The sequence below is a fragment of the Sminthopsis crassicaudata genome, chromosome 3, assembly GCF_048593235.1.
Source record: "Sminthopsis crassicaudata isolate SCR6 chromosome 3, ASM4859323v1, whole genome shotgun sequence".
NCBI classification, from domain to species: Eukaryota; Metazoa; Chordata; class Mammalia; order Dasyuromorphia; family Dasyuridae; genus Sminthopsis; species Sminthopsis crassicaudata.
This window is the reverse complement of record NC_133619.1, coordinates 357,092,746-357,114,165: the sequence shown is the minus strand read 5'-3', so window position 1 is coordinate 357,114,165 and position 21,420 is coordinate 357,092,746. Positions and strand designations below refer to the sequence as shown.

At 33.6% G+C, this 21,420-nt stretch overlaps 1 protein-coding gene across 3 annotated transcripts in view; it reads left to right on the top strand.

The window, feature by feature from the left end:
• The window catches only part of CNTNAP5 (contactin associated protein family member 5), a 949,942-nt gene that overhangs the window by 905,788 nt on the left and 22,734 nt on the right, over positions 1-21,420 (top strand). For 2 of the 3 annotated variants that reach the window (XM_074301761.1, XM_074301760.1), the window contains one exon: positions 4,729-4,892. In XM_074301761.1, the coding sequence (XP_074157862.1) occupies positions 4,729-4,892 (164 nt within the window). Of the gene's footprint in view, positions 1-4,728; positions 5,060-21,420 lie in introns of those variants that run through there. The other variant, XM_074301762.1, reaches the window with a different exon arrangement.

Below are 21,420 nucleotides of genomic sequence, written 5' to 3'. Positions count from 1 at the left end.
GTATTTCACCATCTGAATCTAAAATATCAGGGCAATTTCCCTTGATAATTTCTTGACATAGGAGCTCAAGGTTCTTTTTAATTATGACTTTCAGGTATTACAATAAATCTTAAATTATTTCTTCATGTATCTGTTTTTCAGGTCAATTATTTTTCCAATGAGATATTTTATGTTTTTTTTTTCATGTTTTGAGTTTGTTTTATTGTTTCTTGATGTATTATAGACATATTAACTTTCACTTGCTCAAATATAATTTTTAAGGACTCATTTCTTCAATGATATCTTCCCCCCGCCTTGAGTCAGACAATTCTGCTTGTTAATCCTTAATGGATTTTTCTGCCTTTTTATCATTTACCAAAATCTGGCTTTGTATATTTGGTTTCAGTTTTGGATTTTTTGGTAGTTACAATTAAATGACTTGTTCCATTTTACACAGTAAGTAGCTAAGACTAGATTTGACTTTAGATCCTGTTACCTCCAGTGTCAGCACCTACCTGTTCCATTAAGTCTGTTTGAAATGGTTATTTTTAAGTTCTTTTCTGTGCCTTTTTATCTTTATTTTTATTTACCTTTTTATTTTTGCTTAGTTACAGGGAAAAACAATTTTTCCCTGAGGCAATTGGAGTTAAGTGATTTGTCCAGGATCACACAGCTAGGAAGTGTCAAATATCTGAGACCATATTTGAACTCAGGTCCTCCTGACTTCAGGGCTTGTACTCTATCCAGCTGCCCCAGAAAAACAATTTTTAACATTAGCTTTGTTTGTTTGTTTATTTTTTAATTGAGTTCCAGATTCTCTCTCTTCCTTCTAACCCCAGTGAAAATGCAAGAAATTTAAGATAGGTTATACATATGTAGTCATGCAAAATATTTTCATAATAGTATGTTTTGAAAGAAAACAGGCTAAAAAAAGACAAACATCAATTAGAATAGACAGTAAAAATAAAGTATGCTTCAATCTGCATTCAGAAACTATCAATTATTTCTCTGTGTATGCAAAGAATTGTAATTATAAACCCTTTAGTGTTCTGGGTCACTGTATTGCTGAGAAAAATTATGTCATTCATATTTTATAATCTTACAATATTGTTGTTACTTTGTACATAGTAAATTGCACTTTACATCAGCTCATGAAAGTCTTTCCAGGTTTTTTCTGAGATCATCCTTCTTATCATTTCTTAAAGAACAGAAGTGTCTCATCATAAAACCATGCCACAAATTATTCAGCCATTCTCTAGTTGATTGTCATTCCCTCAGTCTCCTATTATTTGCTCCAAGAAAAGGCGTGCTATAAATAATTTTTGTCCATATACATTCGTTCCTTTTTCAACTTCTTTTGGGATATGGACTTAGTAGTGTTATTGCTTCATTAAAGCAGTATACATAATTTTATACTTCTTAGAACATAATTCTAAATTATTCTATAAAATGTTTGAATCAGTTTGCAACTCCATCAATTATTTAATTAATGTCTCATTTATTGTATAAATTCTGCAACATTTATCATTTTTCTTTTCTGTTCTATTAGCCAGTCTGTTAGTTATAAGAGAATACATCATAATTGCTTTTTTAAAAATATGGTTAGAGATAGTTATGACTATTTCATCTGAAAACTTCATATAGTTTGATTATCAATTGGGGAACAGATTAATTTTTTTATAAATTTGAGTAAATTTTCTATTTGAACAACAAGCCCTTTATTTAAAAAAAAACTTGCTTTTATATTTCTTCACAATTACTCTTGCTAATTTATCTTCCCATTTATTGTAGTTTCTCTTTTCACGATCCCTCCTCAAAAGTGTTTTGACTGCTTCCTTCCTTAATCTTCCCTTTCTTCTAATGTTAATCATTTCCCTTCCAATTAACCTATAAAGTATGATAGAGTTCTCTATCCAATTGAGTGTATGATATTACTTCTTTGAGCCAATTCTTATGAAAATAAGGTTCACTCACACTGTCCTATTTCAACTCTCCCTTCACTGTTAAAGCTTTTTTCTTGATTCTTTTATGTGAGATAATTTGCCACATTCTACTTCTTCCTTTCTCTTTTCTCCATTATTTTCCTCTCTCACTCCTTATTTTTTTATATTTTTATAACTTTGAAGGTTCAAAAGATAAATTATCCTTTGCTCTCCTAATTTATTTATGGTATCACCCTTTGCATGCAAATCATGTACCCATTTTTATCTTATTTTGGTATGGGGTCTGAGATATAGGTCTATGCAAATTTTCTGATGTAGTATTTTCTAGTTTTCTCAGCAATTTTTGTGAAATATTGAATTCTTAACCCAGAAACTGAAGTTGGCAGGTTCATCAAATAGTAGATTACTAGAGTCATTGATTATTATGTCATGTATCTAACCTATTCCACTGATCTGCCATTCTATTTCTTAGCCAGTACCAAATGATTTTGATATCTACTACTTTATAATATAGTTTTAGATCTGATACTGCTAGCTCTGTATTTTTTTCCATTGATTCCCCTGATATTCTTGACTTTTTGTTTTTTACAGATGAATTTTGTTATTATTTTTTCTAGTTCTATAAAATATTTTTGTCAGTTTGGTATGACACTGAACAAGTAGACCAATTTAGGTAAAATTGTCATTTTTATTATATTAGCTCATACTACCCATGAACAATTGATATTTTTCTAATTGTTATTTGCATAACAAGTGTTTTTTTCTTTCCTGCAACTGTAAAAAGGGTTCTTGCTCCACCGTGGCCACAAGCTCTAATATGCCGGCCACCTAGCACTGACACCTGGTTTTGCGTATGGGCAAAGCAACAGAATCCTTCCTCAGTGCTAACAACAATAACCCTGTAATCTCCTTTCAACTATTTGTTTGACCCCCTTATCCTCTGTGAACTGAGAAGTCTGGGAGCTGCTATTGCTGCTACTGATTCATTGATTTCAAGGCCTGCTTCTGGTTTCCTGGACCAGAGTTGTCATGGCACAGCCTGCACTGAACTATACTCTACTCTCCCGTAGGTGGGACAGATTTCTTCTGCTGATATTTTAAGTTTTCTTGTACTAGAAAATTGTTTTACTCCGTCTTGTTATGGGCTGTACTGCATCATGACTTGTTTAGAGCCATTTTATAAGGATATTTGTAGGGATTATGAGGAGAGCTAAAGCAAATCTCTTTCTTTTATCATCTTCTGCGTCTCTTCTTTTTCTGTCCCTTCTTTTCTTTCTCTGTGACCCTCTCTCTGTCCCTGTCTCTGTGTCTCTGTCTCTGTGTCTCTGTTTCTCTCTGTATGTCTCTCTATCTCTGTGTGTGTCTCTATCTCTTTCTCCATCCATTGCTCTCATTTCACAATTTTTCCTCTATGACTCTTCTCTTTCTTTAACTTTTTCAGGAATTCTTGTTGGATTTGAGCCCAATTACATTGTTATCTAAGGCTTTTTTGTGCTTTGACATCATTATCTTCTGAATTTATCTTGTTCTTCCCTACCACTATATTAGCTTTTTATGGTCAAATTTATTATTTGTTATTTGCTATTTTCACAAATTTTTTAAACTTTTAACTTTGTGTTAAAGGTAGGCTCTGCTCACTTGAGATTGGAGTAGTCTTGTCCCAATCTTCAGGCTTTTCATATTGCTCTTTTCATTACTGACTTTCGTGAATCTGCAAGTTTTTTGGTGCTTTCAAGGTGGCGTGATCTTAAGAGAGGTATAGTCACTGCTCTCCTAATCTGCCTTCTGATATTTCCTATGAAAGGAACTTTAGTTTCCTGAAATGACAATTGCTAGTGGCTTTCCTTGTTTAGTATCATGAACATGGACCTGCTTTCTAATTGACCCCTAGCATGGTATTCATCCTTGGAACTGTGACTCAGATCTAAATACAGAGAATACATTTGCCAATAAGAGTTAGCTGTACCCAGTCCCTGCAATGGGTCCCCTATAATCTCTTTCTGATCAGCTATTTGGGGCTGAAAATTCCTATAGGTGTTGCTGCTACAAATGAATTTTAGAAAAGCTTTCATCACTATGCCACAGACTTCTGTCAATGTTTCTTAGGCCAGAAAAAAAAAAGTCTCACTATGATCTCTTATGGGCTCTACTGATCCAAAATTTGATTTGAAGTGATATTTTGAAATTGTTTAAATGGTAATATTGGGAAATTCAACTATCTCTCATCTGTCATCTTACTATCTAACAGTAATTATGTAATTCATGTTAGAACATAAAAGACCTTATATGCTTTAGCCCCAATATATTCCTTCTTGACATTCTCCCACAACACTTCTGAATATAAAAGTAAACTGATATTGATTCTCTAAATACTCTTGAATTTCCCACCTTCCTGTCTTAATTTGATTTCTTCTTCTCCATTCCTGTATCCACTAGCTAATATCCTGTATATACTTTAGAGGCTACATCATATGTTCTCTTCCTTATCAAACTTATTTTGATTCTCTAGCTGGAGTATGATTGGACAAGGAGGCAGGGGGGAAGCTTAGATATGATCAAATCTTATATAGATAGAAGTAGCTGAAGAAATAATGCAATATTTACTTTTAGACAAGTAAAATAATGACTAAAGAGGTTAAATGATTTGCCCAAGTTTCCATAATACAAAGTAGCAAAACTTGTACTTTGAATTCAGATCTTTGAATATAAATTATTTTCCCTACTGCCTTGTGATATTTTAAAATTTCTGTTTAATGGATAAGATATGATTTATTTTTTAATGTTTTCTTTTTCTGATTCTTTCTAGGTGTAATAGCAGTGGTAATATTCATCATCTTCTGCATCATTGGTATCATGACTCGATTCCTTTACCAACATAAACACTCACATCGAACTAATCAGATGAAAGAAAAAGAATACCCAGAAAATTTGGACAATTCCTTTAGAAATGACATTGACTTGCAGAACACAGTAAGCGACTGTAAACGGGAGTATTTTATCTGATGGATCCCACAGATTCTTTTTTTGTTTGTTTGTTTGTTTGTTTTCTTGTTCTTTCTGTTTTCTACTTGCTCCTTATTTATTTTCCCTTTTCTTTTGAGAAGACCCTGCCCTTCTAACCCTACTTCCAAGAAAATCCCAACAACTATTAAACCACCTCCTCTGCACAAGACTGTCATAGTGATAATGACCACTCAAGAGACCTGCTATACTACTTTAGACCGAATAAGAGCCACATATGTGCATGGTTGCCTATTGAGTTATTTTTTTCCCCACAATTTCTGAAGTACTTTATTACATTTTACATCTACTCGATCTCACAGATCTTAATCTACACTATGTGGTTAGTGACACAGGAATTCATTTATAAATCTCCTCCTGACCCCATGCTTCCATTTGTGGACAGAGATGAGAACATACTGGATTTTTTATTTCTTTAGATGATATCCTCAAAGGTCCAAGAGATTTTTGTTGCTTCTATTGTTGTAAACTTACCATAGACACTTCCTTCCCTAATTCTCTTCCCTTTTTTTACTGAAACTTTTAGGCTCTGAGAATTTGCAAATGTAGGATTACTGATAGTAGCAACAGGTACAAAGAAATTAATGTGCACCTCACTTAACACTCTCTTGTGGGGTTGATCATTTAGAAGAGCATACAATAGTATAAATCTAGCTGAAGCATGGGAAACAAATAGTAGCTTGAAATTAAAAGAGAAAAAATAAAAGCTGCTAAAATTACATTTTCTGTAACTTCACAGATGCCTCTTTTGAATTTTATATGAAATGTTAGCTAGGCTACAGTCTACTAGTGTTAGGGGTCAAAGAAAAGATAACATAAGAAAATCCAGGTAAAATTTCTAAAATACTCAGCCTCATGAAGTAGTATATAACCTTATCACATAACTTGAAGAACTGCATGAAAGAAAATAAATACTAACGATTGGAGTAAAGCAAGCACCAAATTGCATTAACCTTTTTGCAAAGAATCAATTGCATCAAAAAATGTCCTCTTATTTTGACCATTTTCAAAATACTATCTGTGACTAGATGAGTCTTGTTATGCTAACATCCCTGGTAAAGTGCAGACTGGAAATCTTACTAAGTTGGTGGTTTTCATATAAATATAGAACTATATACCCCTTAAAATATGTCGTATCTTCTTTGTCCCAAAGTCCCAAAGATAGATCTCTACATAAGCCAGGGGCTGGAGCCTCCAGATGATGTGATTATTTGAAAATTCTCTTTGTTAGTTCTTCACATTTGTTTTGTCTTATATTAATTACATTGGAAAATATATTTAATCTTTTGTCCCATGACCAACATGGAATAAAGAAAAAGAGGGAAAAGGGAGCCTCATCATCAAATACCAGTGGAATAAGTCACAGATGTGGATGGCATTTGCTGATTCTATTTACAAGACAAACTTGATTTTGTAAACAAGTACTGTTTTGTGCTTCTAGGCCCTGACAGTTAGCAGACACTCCATCTTGTTCTCAGTGTTTATATTACATTCGATTATTTAATGCTCCCTTTGCGTGACAGGACTCCCAATGTTGAGCTCACTAACTCCATTTTTTCAGACTTCTTTTTGCTTTTGGTGCAAGAAATCAAAGGAAAATTAATCTTTTTTGCTTTTGGTTTTGTCTAATTTGGGGCCTTTCACTAAAGACTAGGATTGTTCCTTGTTTTCCAGTGTCTATGAACTCCTCTTTCACCTCATCATTTACATTATGTCTTTGTCCTAGTAAATATTTTAAGTGATTCTAAGAAGGATGCAATATTTCTATTCCCTTATAAACAATTGAATTTAATAAATAGAAAATAATTTTAATTTTATATCTTTCTTTTCAATCTACCAAACCCCACAGATTGTCAGTTTTAAATTTCCATTTCTAAAAATGTAGCAGAAATCAGTTGTTTTTTTTTTGGTAGGCTACATACTCTCCTTTTCCTGAAATAAAAGACACAAATAAAGAGTAGGCAGTCTAGCTTGAAGCATCTCCAATAATGAAATGGAAAGAAAGGGACATATGTGAGTAATAAAACTGAACTCTTTCATTACTTTTTTATTGGCATGGTTCAGATATATATATATATATATATATATATATATATATATATATATATATATATATATATATATATATATATATATAGAGAGAGAGAGAGAGAGAGAGAGAGAGAGAGAGAGAGAAAGGGAGAGAAAGGGAAAGAGAAAGTCCCATAAAGGCCAAAGCAAAATAATTTGATTTTCTCACTTACTTCTGTATGTATTTTGGAAGCTACCCAAATTTAACACTAACATGACTTTATCACTAGCACATATATAGTTGTGCATGTACAAATATGTCTATATCTGCAGACCATGTACACATAATATATGCCCTGATTGAAAGAGAGCTTAATGCACATAGCACTACTATCATATTATTTATGCCAGGTGAGACTCAGAGCAAATCAAGTTTGTTGCTAGAATATTGAAAATTCATTGATGTAATTCTGGAGAACTGTCTATTTATCAGTGTATTTAATTGAATAACAAATAAGTAAGCTATGCCCTTTAAAATCAAATGGGACTTAAGTGGTAAAGGCTGAGCACTGATTCACATTAATTTTTTTCTCCTTGGAAGGATCTATCCCTGATGTTTCATGTAGTTATTAAGATCAAGAATGTTGCATCCCTTGGGTAATTAAATACATTCTTTAGAAACACATGTACAATGTACAATGACAAGCCCATATAATCCTATATTTATCCCATTCTTCCCTCTTGTTCAATGAATGGATTTCCTCACTGCAAATTGAGATTCTGTGCATCACCTCACCCTTCCATTTAGACCTCTAATACATAGTAATCACTTTTTAAAAAATCAAATTCTGTCACTTTACAGCAAAACCAAAAAAAGGACAAATTAAAAAAAACTGTGTAATTTTACATTTAAAAGGAGCTCTGTCATTGATATTATTCCCACCAAATATTCCTCCTATTTTCTTAGTCCACACCAAGTTGTAATATAATTCCTTAACCTAGGAATAGTTTTAATACTCAGTGTAACATGCATAGTTTACTCAGGTTATGCTTCTACTTTTTACTATGAGAGTTCCATCTAGAAGAAAATAGATCTTTTGCAAAAGCCTATTTTCAAGTATTTTAGATGTCTGTATTCTTTATCACATGGATTTGGGGTATTTACTTTGAGGGAAACTGCTTCATGAATTATATCTCTATCTGTGTTTTAGACACAAAAAGAAGATAACTCCAAAACTCCTTCCCTTCTCCAGAAGCAGATCTAGTACCCCATACCCCACATTCCCCATTACCATTAGGGGTAAAAATAAGATTAAAAATAATTATACTTCTTACCTGAAGTTCATTACTATTTTATGACATTGATAATGAAAATTTAGAGAATTACTTTTTTATTAATATATTAATAATTGATTATTTTTTATGCCAGCTAACCCACTTCTCATCATCTTATATTCAGCTATTGTAGGCAATGGATGCCTTATCTATGAATACAGGTTCTTGGGAAGAGCCATTGATAAATTTTATGACAAATCAAATCTTGATGCTCCATGAATTCATAGCATGCTTTAGGGTTTGAGTTTTCCTTTGCTTTGTTTTGCCTTTGTTTTACATGATGATCCACAATGCTCCTACTTATAAGTCTGAACTTATATAACTGAACATAAAATTGAAGTCTTGAGAACACTATTTCGGGTATTGTATTCTCTTCTCTGACCTCCTTTCTTCCCACTTGCATAAATTTCCATCAATGCATAATATTTTTTCAGAACTTAGAAGTTCTTTGTTCTCTTTTTAGTGTGTTCTCTTTTCTTGATCATGCTATACAATTTCTATTTTTGTTATTCTCCTGGCCTTTTACTAATGTTCCTACAATGATAATGAAGGCCAGAGACATGGATGAAATGAGCTTCATTTATTTCCTAATGTATCATTCTTATATCATGCCTTCCACTCCTCAATAGAAGACTAATTTGAGAGAACCCCTGAGCACCATACACAAAATATTATTTAGTAACAGAGAACTAATAAATGCCCTCAGAAGTAATTGTTTTTACCAAGTGAAGTTTCACAAAGCAAGGTAACATCCAGAAGAAACCCATATTATCTAGTGGTCAACTGGTGCCCTACCTTGCTTAGTGGCTGGATATTGTTCAATGAAAGAACATGCAAGAAAGAGCTATCACACAGGATGAAAGACATGAGGGTACATGGATTTATGCTTTGTCTTTCTTCAAAAAAAAGCTTCACAATTTGATTTCTATCAGTCCTGCTTTTCTTTGCATGCCTTCTTATTAAGATAAATCCAAATAATAGCCCTGGCTAACTAAGAGACATTTGGACAATGTATTTTTCTGTCAATTCTTTTTATTGCCTAAAAGTACAGGATTTTATTGCTCTGTATTGCTTGTCATTCACAGGTAACTTCTCCCTGCCTGCCCCCCTAATCAAATTTTTAAAAAGGTGATTAAATAATGACTAATAGAAGGGATCACAAATAAACCCAATATTAGATTTGAATATCTGAAAAGCAACTGAGTTCTGGTTCAGGTTTTTGATATAGTTTGGCAATATTTTCCTTTGAAATGACAAATGGTGTAATTGAATATTTCCAAGTGACATTTTTAGTCCTTATTCCTTTATTTAAAAATAACACTTTCACAATTATCAAAAATAAACTGATTTTTTTTTTCTTTTTTTCATTCTCATTTTTCTCTGGCCCTATGTTTTGATTACAATAATTTGAAATGTTAAATATACTGGGATGAAAAAAGTTATATTTTTTTGGTTGGTTGGTTGGTTGGTTATTTTTTTTTTCTTTTAGTCTAGATATTTGAGTTTTCTCCAAGAAATATTATGTTTTTTTCCTATGTAGCCCAGAAAATTTAGTAGTACTTTAACCATTAATTTATTTTGCAAATATGTAGAACCAGCCTTAGATATGTAACAATATTTGAACCAACTTCTGGTGACTTGAATTATGACTAATTTGTCAGGACTTTGGGCATGAAAATAGTTTGGAAATCCAACTTTTTAATTTTTATCATTTTTTATTTCTTTTCTTTCCTTTCCTTCCTTTTTCTTTCTTTCATCCTTTTTTCTTTCTTTCTTCCTCTTAATTTTTCTTCCTTCCTCTCCCTTCCCTCCCATTAAGGTACTCTGAGGAGGAATAAAAGCACACTTTTCAGTGAAAATATTGTACTTTGTAATCTAGTTGTTTGTCTTTTGTAATGTTTAGAGTCTACAAATGGCTGAGCAGACCTAAGTAAGGATTAAGGCAACTATTTAGACATATCAGGCATATTTCTTGAATATTTGGACTAGTGTCCAAAGGATCAGATATGGATAGAGCTATTCTATCATGCTAGTGGTAGCTATCCCCATTACAAAAAGCCCCGTCATTGGGGAGTACCTGTAGGCCTTTACAATACCATATTATATCTTTGAAAAGGGCTTTGCATGGGGAATTATTAATTAACCTCTGCATGACATTCTTAGAATCTAATCCCAGCCATCCTCCTGCTCTTTGTCAGCTAAATACATTGTTTAGTCAAGTTAGCTGCTGTTACTTAAGATCCTTGTCATATAAAGTATCTAAATTGAAATACATCTTGACCAAAGTTAACTGTAAATGAAATTTTATTGCTTTGTGTTTGCAAAACCTTCACAGTTTATCCCCTGGGTTTATTGACCTGAATCAGAATAATTTTTCTTATAATCAATGGTTTTTTCAGGACCACTTCAGTATGAAAGTTTCTCCCCTTTATGAATCTTTTATCTCAAGTAGCATAAAAGTATGATATATTGGTTTTCCTTTTTAAGATTGGTCTTCCCTACTATAATTAACTATGGGATAGGGGTAGGAGGATGTTCTCTGCATTGGTTTTCTAGTTGTGGTGATGGATTTGCATTCTTCTATTCATATTCTATCACCAAATCCTTTTAGGGATCCAAGGCTCTCATTGGTTCCATAGTTAGATAGGGTTGGGGTGCAGCCTATTTATGCAGAAGAAAATAAAATAAATATATCTATAAAAGAATTGAGCTCATGACATTATCCTTCTCGTTGCAGTGCTCTAATAAGAGCAGACTCTAACAATAGAATCAGAGAGGAAAAGGTGGAAAGAAAAAGAAAGACATGTAGTATGCAACATAAGCATCACATTATATTTGCTGGCACCTCACATAAATGTGGTCCTTTTCAATATGTCTTTAAGGGATAATAAGGCTAAGTGAGCTTGCTTTGCCATCCATGCTGACAATAAAACTCCTTTGAAAGTTTTAAATGAAATATTAAAACAATCTCTTCCCTATGAATGACAGCAGAGTTTCAACTTTTATAACCTCATTCTGCCTCAAATCTGCCTTCAGGGAAACAGTAAACCTCACTCACAGTGACTTAACAAGGGTGCAGGGATGGCTTCCTTATTTGCTGAGGTATCAGAAAGAGGAACATTTCATTGTGAATCGGGGGGACTGCTTTTTTTGCCTGCTATATTGGCCTGAAGTATCTTGTTCTCAATCCCTTGATTAGTAGCCATTTTATTAGCAGGTACAGTTGTTGAAAGCCTCCAAAGAATCGTTGCCTTATCAGATGAGGTATGAACAATAATTCCTCACTATGTAAATGACATTCCTGTCAGGGAGTGTATCTCCAAAATCATGTAGAATCCCCTGACTTTTAGGAACTAGAGAAGAAAAGTCACTTTCAATTAGTGAGGAAGAAAATAAAAGAAAATGAAGATAAAGTCTCAGTTATAGTAAAAATAAATATAGATTAATTGATGAATAAATAAATAAGCTTCACCTCTCCTTGTACCTTTGCCCAAGTCCTTTGTGAAGGTCTAGATTTTTTTCCACTGTCTTAATTTTTTTTAACAGTCCTAAGGGATGTTGCCTCAATCCAAGTCAGTTTTGTAGACCATGTAACATGTCTTAATATTCTGTATGGGGGGAAAAAGTTAGCCTTAGCTTCTTTTGTTTTCTATGGTTATTGTTGTACAGGAGAAAGACTTAAACTGTAAATAATGTATATTTAATAAAGAGAAACTTTTGTATGATTTTGTGTGGAAGACAACTGTGTCCTGCTGTGTTTTCTTAAGTTAATGAATAGCCAAAATATTAATCCCACAATTCTCATTTTCATTCCTTTAGATCATTAACTCCCAGATAACATGACCTATGGGACTGCTGATAAAACATGAGTTTACCTTGAGTGTATTGATTTTGAACATGGCTAAAAGTGCTGTCACAAGATCTCTCATCACTTGGTTGATTAATCTTGGTCTGGAGTACCAGTTTTCCAATGTGTCAGTTTGGAAAAAAAAAAGTCTGCCTCTGTTCTCTTATGTTATTCTATTTACAAAAACTCCTCTCATAATCTTATTGCCTTTTTCAATGACCTCCTAAGCTCACAGTCATATTAGTCAGCTTTCAGACTCTATCTGTCCTGGTCTTCTTTAACACATGACTTTGTTTTCAACATAAAGACATGGATTTAGAGAGAAAATAAATTCAAATGATTTAAATATTGTTCAATTTAATTTCTTTGTATTGGATCTTTACTGGGTACCTTTCAGAATCTCAAGCACTGTAGAGAATGCAGCAAAAATGATATTATAGGAGTAATACTGATTTTGTGGTTAAACATCTTGGGTCCAATTTCCAACTCTGTCACTGATTGTGCTATTTGGGGTTTACTCTCTCTGAACCTTTGTTTTATTTTTAAATGAGTTGATCCATAATAGGGGTCTTCTGAGATTTCTTTCCAGTATAAATCCATGACTGCTTGATCCTCTGATATTGGAGAAATAACACAAGATTTAGAGTGTCGTTACATTGATACTAGTTTTAGTTTGATTACTTGACCTGTAAACTTGAGTGAGCCCAGAGATTTTGTATCTCCCACCCTTAGTTTCCTCATTTATAAAGTGGAGTTGAATTATAAGCTCTCTAGTATCCCTTTCAACACAGTTCATTCCATTGTCCTAAATAAAGGTCACTTCCTTGTGAAGTGATTAAACCCTTTGGAGAAATATAAAAAATATAAGATAATCCATGACAGAGTATAATTAAGAGCTAACGTGAATATAACCTATTTTACACTTAAGCTAGTATTTTTCTTTTAACATCAGAACTTGGTATCATCAGTCAAGGGGATGTTAAAAAAACCAATATTACATTTAATCTGTGCAGATATGTGGTACAGAAATAGAAACTAGTGACAATGCAAGATTTTCTAAATGCATGAGGATGGATTTTATGTGTGTGTGTGTGTGTGTGTGTGTGCGCACACACGCCTGTTTGCTCAGAGAGAAAGAATGCCAACTGACATGCTTGCATTTGATCCAATAAGGGATTATTCAGCTTCCATAAATCTGGCTCAGACTGGGTTGAAAAAAAATGTTGAATAAATGAATCAAAGTCCTGGATAAGTATAGTTCTGACACCATCCTACTGTGGCTGCTAACTGCCAAGTTGGAGGTCTATGGATATAAAATCCATCTGTAGCAGACAGAAGGGGAGGGGCTGTGGAGAAGGGAATGGGAAAGTTAATGACAACTCTGACTGGAAGAAACAGTGGCTCAGACTTTGCCATCACATTTGGAGTAACTGGAAGGTTGTTTTGAAAAGGACTGAGAGAATTAGCCCTTGTCTTTGAAAATAGCTTTTCCTGGGGTATGACAGAATTGCCATCCAATTACATGATCTCTAGGATACTTGTCATGAAAAGATGTAACCAAACAGCTCTCCCTTAGCCTGCCTCCCTAATTTCTCTATCCTTGGGGACATAAAGTGACTTTCTCTTGTCGACTAGGATAACTGGAATTTTGCAAAAGGAATGACATTATGTTAGCATCCCAGAAGTAATAGACATAGAGAAAATTCTAGAATTCAGGATATTCAGTTTCAGAGTCCTATGAGACCTCCTGCACCTTGGTTTCTGGTGCCATTACAACTCTGCTTTCTACTTCACAAACCAGAGAGAAACATGGCCTTTTTTAAATTGGAGGGAAAAGAAGGTAAGTAAGAATGACAATACTTTCAGGGCTTTTCTTCCCCAATGAAGCAAGAGGGAGATGGAAAGGAAGAAGATGAGGGAGAGGAAGTAGGAGACAGAGAAGGGAGAAAGAGAGGGAGAAAGGAAAGGGGGATGAAAAGGGAGAGGAGATGAAAAAGAGAGAGAGAGAGCAAGGAGATGGAGAGAGAATGAGAATAGGAGTAGAGACAAAAAGAGGGGAAGGGAAGAGGAAGAAGAGACATTATTTAAAGTGAAGTGTACTTGATCTGAAGGTAAAAAAGATCTAAGTTCAGATCCCATCTCAGACATTTATTAGCTGAGCAGCTCTGGGGATGTACTATGAATTTTGTGTGGCTCACTTTCTGTTAGGATTACAAGGTGAGAACTCAGGTTGTCTGGACAGTGACAAGGTGAGAACTCAGGTTGTCTGGACAATTACAAGGTGAGAACTCAGGTTGACTTGACACTTCTCTGGCTCAGACCTTTGGTTCCAGCCTTTAAAGGGATTTTACACCTTAGGAATTCTAAGAGGAGCAAGTTCACTGGTGGAAGTATTTCCCCACGCCCCTTTGAGTTCTCACATGCCAATTCTCTGGGAGGATAAAAGAAGGGCAGCATTAGGTCTGAGAGAATCTACTCTGGACCAGAGTTGGTGGCTCTCTGGAGGAAGAAGAATCTGGCCGAGAGATTGAGTTGTGACAGCAAATCTCCTCCCAGAAAGCGATCAGCAGTTTCTGGAGACAACAAAACTTTATAACTTTCTTCATCTAATATGGGGATAATAATTCTAAGAGTTGTGATAAAAATTAAGTGAGATGTTGGCTTTAAGGTACTATGTACATATGATTTAAATCAGCCAATATGTGAGTAGCATGATGACCAAGAGCCATTATGTACTTACACATAAACATTTATACATCTACATATATATATATATATGCATATGTATATGTATTCACATATGTACACATACCTAAACATATACACATGAAGAAGAAAGTTGCCAACCACTTATAAGCCAAGCAAACAATATAAGCATTGTTGTGCTATGGTCCATGGGGTCACAAATAGTCAGACACAACCAAATTAATGAACAATAGCAAAAATGACATGTGTGCACACACACACAAGACAATATAGACAGGAATTCATCTCCATGGATGTAAGCTGAAGGGCAAAAAGGCAAATTACAATACATTCACATTGGGAATTCAGGCAGGGAAGTTATACACTGTAGAATGTAGTTGATGGAGATTAGGTAATAAATGCCAGATGTGAGAGTGGGCATTCCTATTTAGATGAAGACATTGTTGTTTTAGAGGGTTTTTTTTGTTTTTTGTTTTTTTGTTTGTTTTGTTTTGTTTTGTTTTTATAGCAGGCTTGGATAATTGGGCTTATTTATTGGGATCAGAAACTGGGAGATGGGTTGAGTCAGCTATGGAGCAGCTAGGTGAGTCAGTAGAGAGAGTTCCATGGCTGGAGTCAGAAAGACTCCTTTTCTTAAGGTCAAATCTGACCTCAGACACTTAATAGTTGTGTGACTCTGGACAAGTCACTTAATGCTGCTTGCCTCAGTTTCCTCATCTAGGAAATGAACTAGAGAGCACATGAAAAATCATGTCAGTATTTTCACGAAGGAAACATGGCTGAAAAATGGTTGAACAATTACAAATTGAGGTGATTATCTGAGACACCAAAAAAGGAGTGATTTAGAGAGGATTGCAATTGACCAAGCATTTTATCCAGTCAGATGTTGCGAGCATTAATTGCTTGAAATGGGGTTAACATAATTCAGAACAGTGAAAAAATACAACACTGTGTGTCCTTGCTTATATACTTTATGGGCATTAGCATGACTCCATATTAGAATCTTATTATAACTATAATACAAAATAACATTATAATCATAATTTACACAGAAAATTATCCACATTTGATTTATTTAGAAACTTCTTTGTATTTTGATTTTATGGGTAAAGGAAAATGAAAAAAATTAAGCCTGGCAATATTAAAATTCCTGGATATCAATTCACTTATGTATTAGTAATTTAATATATACTATGGATATAAATAAAAGCGAAGTAGCTAGTTAGCTTAGTGGTTTGACTGATGGCCCTGAAGTCAAAAAAAGACTTAAGTTCAAATCTAGGGTTAGATACTTACTATCTGTGTGACCATAGGCAAGTCACTTAATTCTGTTTGCCTCAGTTCCTAATTTGTAAAATGAATTGGAGAAATAAATGACAAACCATTAAGAATTTTGAAGTTAAAAAAAGAAGAACTTATTAAGCAATTATTTGTGACTATAATTTTAATAAGTGATGGGAACTTTTAAAAGTTCTGCTCCAGGATCTCACAGGAAAATGAAATTCAATAAACTAAGTGTAAACAAATTGTAACCATTAGAGATTGGAAATAATCAGTACATAAAAGACATTAACATTTGGGAGATCAGAAACTGGGACTTGAAGGAAACCATGGAAACCAAGAAATGGAGATTATTTGGGGGAGAACTCCAGTCCTGGAAAACATCCAATAAAAATGCATAGACTTAAGAAATGGAATGTCTTGAAGAAATGGCAAAAAGGAAGTATCAGTGGAATACAGTGACATGATGAAATTATGGTATTTAAAGATTCAAAATTAGGAGAGGGCAAAGTTTTGGATGGCTTTTAAAACTGTGCTTGACCTAGAGGTAGTAGGACACAACAGATTAAAGATATGACCTGATTGGATCTGCCTTATAGGAAGTACAATTTGAAATTTTAGTGGAGACTGTATTTGAATGGGAAGACTCTTAAGACAAGGAGATCAATCAATAGGCCATTGCTATGAATTGCAACATGAGGCAATAAGGGTATGTGCCAGGATACTGGCAGTATCAGACAAAGGCATGCATAGGAAGGATGTTGGGAAGGTACCCAAAACATAGCTTGTCAACTAATTGGATTTGTGAGTTATAAGAATGAGAAGTTAAGGGTGGCATAGAGGCTGAAAGTCTGGATTACTGAGAGATGATAATACCCTTGAAATCAATAGTAAAGTTAAGAAGTAGGGATGATTTTGGGGAAAGATAATCATTTCAATTTTCAATATAAATTTAAGTTATCGATTGGAATTCAGTTCAAGATGTTAAACAGGAGGTTAGATACGTAACTCTGAAAATCAGAAGAGAGGTTACACTGAATAAAGTTCTGAGAAATGTATACAAAAAGATTCAAACTGAATATATGGTAGTTATTGTAATCATCAAGGAAAATAATATGGAGGGGGAAGAGAAAAGGGTCCAGGACAGAGTGTTGGGAGACATCATGAGAATGATGAAATAAAGTAGGTATATGTATACAGATCGGACTAAGGAAACTGAAAGGAAAACTGAAAGTTTCCAACTGAAAGGAAGTGATCAGATGTGGGAAGATAATCAGAAGGCAATATTGTCATAAAATTTAGAGAAAAAAATATTCTAAAAGATGAAGAGGGTAATAGACTATGTCAAAAACTACAAAGACATTAAGAAAGATTTACATTAATAAAAAGCAATTATATCTGGTAATTGTAATGTTATTTGTAGCTTTGAAGAAGTCAGTTTTCATTGAATGATAAGGTCAGAAGCTACACTACAGTCAAAAAGAATTAGAGGAAAGGAAATGGATGTATCAATTATAAACAGACTTCTTTGCAATTAGTTCAGTCATGATGAAGAGGTAGAGAATAATAGCTCAAAGGGACAAATGGATCAAAAGAGTAATTTTGGGGGAAGGGGAAGACATGGGTAAGATAAAGAAGAAAATCCACTGGAGAGGACATACTATAATAAGATCATCTGTGGATATGAAGAGTTGGCCTTGTCAAAGAAATAGGCCACTTCATGTGAGGCAAGTATGAAAAAATATGGCAGAAAGCATCTAATATGTGAAGAGGAAGTGGTGGTGAAGAGGGCACTGTTCTTAAATGGCTTCATATGTTTAATGAAATTAGAATCAAGGATTTTAGCTCAAAGGGTATGAGGAAGATAAAGCACAGGAGATATGAGGAGGGATGAAAAGTTTGAAAAAAAACTGCTAAAACTGATAAGAGAATGAATGAATAAGAAAAATGTCAAAGAATAATTTCAGCACAAATGTAGAACAATGGATGAAGCACAGTTTGAAGTCAGTGACTCACTATCATTGGATTGGTCCCTAACCAAAGACCAAACAAATTGTTATTTTTTTTTTTTATTAGCCCAATAGTGGGAATTGGAGGTAGTGGTGGAGATGGAGTGAGAAATGGCTCTTCAATGAAATATAGCATTTATAATAAAATTTTTAGAACTACATTCAAATTTTATAAACATAGAAGTCAACAAAATAATAAAAAGGTAAACAAATAAAAAGTATGTGATTAAAAAAGAAACTATTTACATTCTAATATAGGGAAATTATATATATTTATTCTTAATGTTGGCATCATTATAAGTCATAAAAAGAGTCAAATTTATCAGAAGCTCTGAGTTTTGTCTTGTGAAGTATTGATGAGGTCATAGAAGTCATAAAAGAAGAACAAAAAGAGAAAATAAAGTGTAAAAGAGGGAAAATAAAATTAAAGGTGGGGAAATTGATCAAATTATCAAGAGAATTCATAATGAAGTATGCTACATTCTTCCCCAGAAAATGAACCTGTGATAAAGACATGAAGTGCTTGGACTAAAGAATAAATTGTTTGTTTACTTGTTTGTTTTGTTTTTTTTTTTGTTTTGTTTTTATTCTGAGATGGAATAATAACAATATTTTGCCTAACTTCAAAAGTTTATGATAAGAATTTTGTTTTTCCATTATACTGGGGATGGTGATAAAGTGGGGAAGGAAAAAATGTGGATATTTCAAGATTAAAAACAAAAAATCCCTAAAATTTTCTACATTTTGGTTTTATAGTTATTAATACTTTGTATTATAATAATTCCACAAATATTTGTTAAGTATCTAAACTATAGTAGGTTTTTAGAATTAAAAGATGAAACAAGATACAAACCTTACTTTCAAGAATCTTGGTCAATGGTATATACAACACACACACACATTTCTTCTTATAGCAATAAAATTTGTAATTAAATTTCATCTATTCTACTTTTGAGTCTGTATCTGTGTGTCTGTGTTTCTTTTAATGAGTTGAGATTAAAGTTAGATAAATGTAAGCTACACTCTTTACAACTTCCCCTTTGATTTTTTTGGATTTCTAATTATGTAACATAGTCCTCAATATGTACATAGATATATTTGTAACTTAATAATAATTTTATCAAAAGTTCAAAACAAGACATTCTCTACATAATTAAAAAAAAAAAAAAGAAAGACAGACAGATGTGGCCCAAATCATCAAGAAAATTTTTAGGAAGGAGAAAGATAAGACTTGATTGAGTTGAAAGGACTGGTAAGAGTGAGTTAAATAGAAAAGGGTAGATGTCATTCATTCCATGTAGAACAGCCTGAAAGATGTATAGATGCAAGAAAATCCATTATGTAAAGAAAGGGTGAGTTTCTATAAAAACTAAGCTGATATGAGGTTCATTTCAAAGGCATATGAAGAAAAGGCTGAGAAATGAATGTTAAGGCTTTTAAAGCATAGATAGTAACAATAAAGAGTTTAGGTTTGATGGTATAGGTTATATGAAACATTTGAAGCCTTTAAAATGCAAAGTTCAAACAAGTAAAGAAAATGGATGTGATAACTGATAAAATTTAAATGGATTTTCTCCAGAAACTTTAGACCAGGAGGATCCTGAGAAGATGGAGGAATAGGTTGGTAAATTTCAACCTCTCCCGATTTCCCCACGAACATATCAAATTTGTGATTCAGGGTGAACATAGACTGATAAAAAATCAGACTTGGGGCAGAACCTGGGTCTTCCTTGATATAGCCTGATAAGATCTCAAGAAAGATCAAAGAAGATCAGGTGAAAGACTTGGGGTCAGAATTAACCCTTGTGAAGTGCAAACACTTACTAGCTTTATAGAAACACCAGGTATAGTGCCCTTGAGAGAGCTGTGAGTGGCTATAGCTTCAACAGGAACCACAGAACATCCCCTGGACAGTTTGTGGAGTCAGACTTTGAGTCCCAGAAGACTGAGGGAACTCTGGCTGATTAGGTCAAGCAGTGAGTGCAGGGGAAAGGGCAGGGGGGGGAGGGGGAGCAGCGCAGCAGAGAAGCTGCTGGCTGTGTCTATTTACGGAAGGGGGAGCTCTTGGTTTAGAGTTCCTGGACAGAGGAAAAAGCTGAAGTAAAGCTAGAGACACCATCCCTCCTCCCCAGTTTTAAAAATCAAATGAAAGACGTTGAGGAAAAACTAAAGCTAAAATAAAAATAAAAATCATCCAAGAAAAATAAGATAATGAAAAAAAAAAGGTAACTAGAAAGGAAATACAGAGTCTCAAAGATGAACATGATTCTTTGAAAATTTGAATTGAGCAAGGGGAAAGCCATTGAAGCTATAACAAAGAAGATTATAAAGAATGAAAAAAAATAAAATAGAATATGAAACATCCTTTAAGAAAATGACTGATCTGGAGAGAATGTATCAAGAAGAAAAAATATAAGAATAATTGGACCGACTGAATGTTGTGACCAAAAAAAGAACGTTGACACAATAATGCAAGAAATAATCTAAGAAAACTGTCCTGCAGTGAAAGAACATGAGGGGAAAAGCAGAAATAGAAAAACTCTACCAATTATCACCTCAAATATATCCTTTATGGAAAACATACTGAAAAATTATTACCTAATTTCAAAAAGCCCAGATCAAAGAGAAAATTTTACAAGAAACAAGAACAAATAATTCAAATACACTGGAGCTACAATTAAAACTATAGAGAATTTATAAGCAGCCATAATAAAAGAGCACAGGTGCTGGAATCATATCCAGCAGCAATTAAAAGAACTAGACCTATGGCTAAAAATATCAATTATTTATAATATTGAACAAGAAAAAAAATTGATATTCAATGAACTTACTGAAAATATGTTTTTTTCAGAACTTTCAATCAGCTAAACTTTAACTCAGCAGAAAATTTAACATATATGAGCCAATACCATCGATCGATTTCAGTGAACTCAACATGGACAAATTGTATATAATTTTTCTTTTTTTTACATGGGAAATATATAGCATATGTTTGACATCAACAATAGGATAGCTCAAAAGATTAAGATAAAAATATAATTATGTCATACAAATGACATGCATAGAAAGAATAGACAAAGAGGAAAATTCATAGTTCTGAAACCCTACTCACATTGAGAATGGGTTAAATAGGCAACATTACATATATATTATGAAAGGCATAGCACCATCCAAAATCTATAAAGAAATAAAGGAGGAGTGATTGGTGAACAGGGAAGCAAAAGGTGAGAGAAGAAGACAAAAGAAGGATCCATAGATGGGGAAAGATTAAATAATAGCAAGGGACATT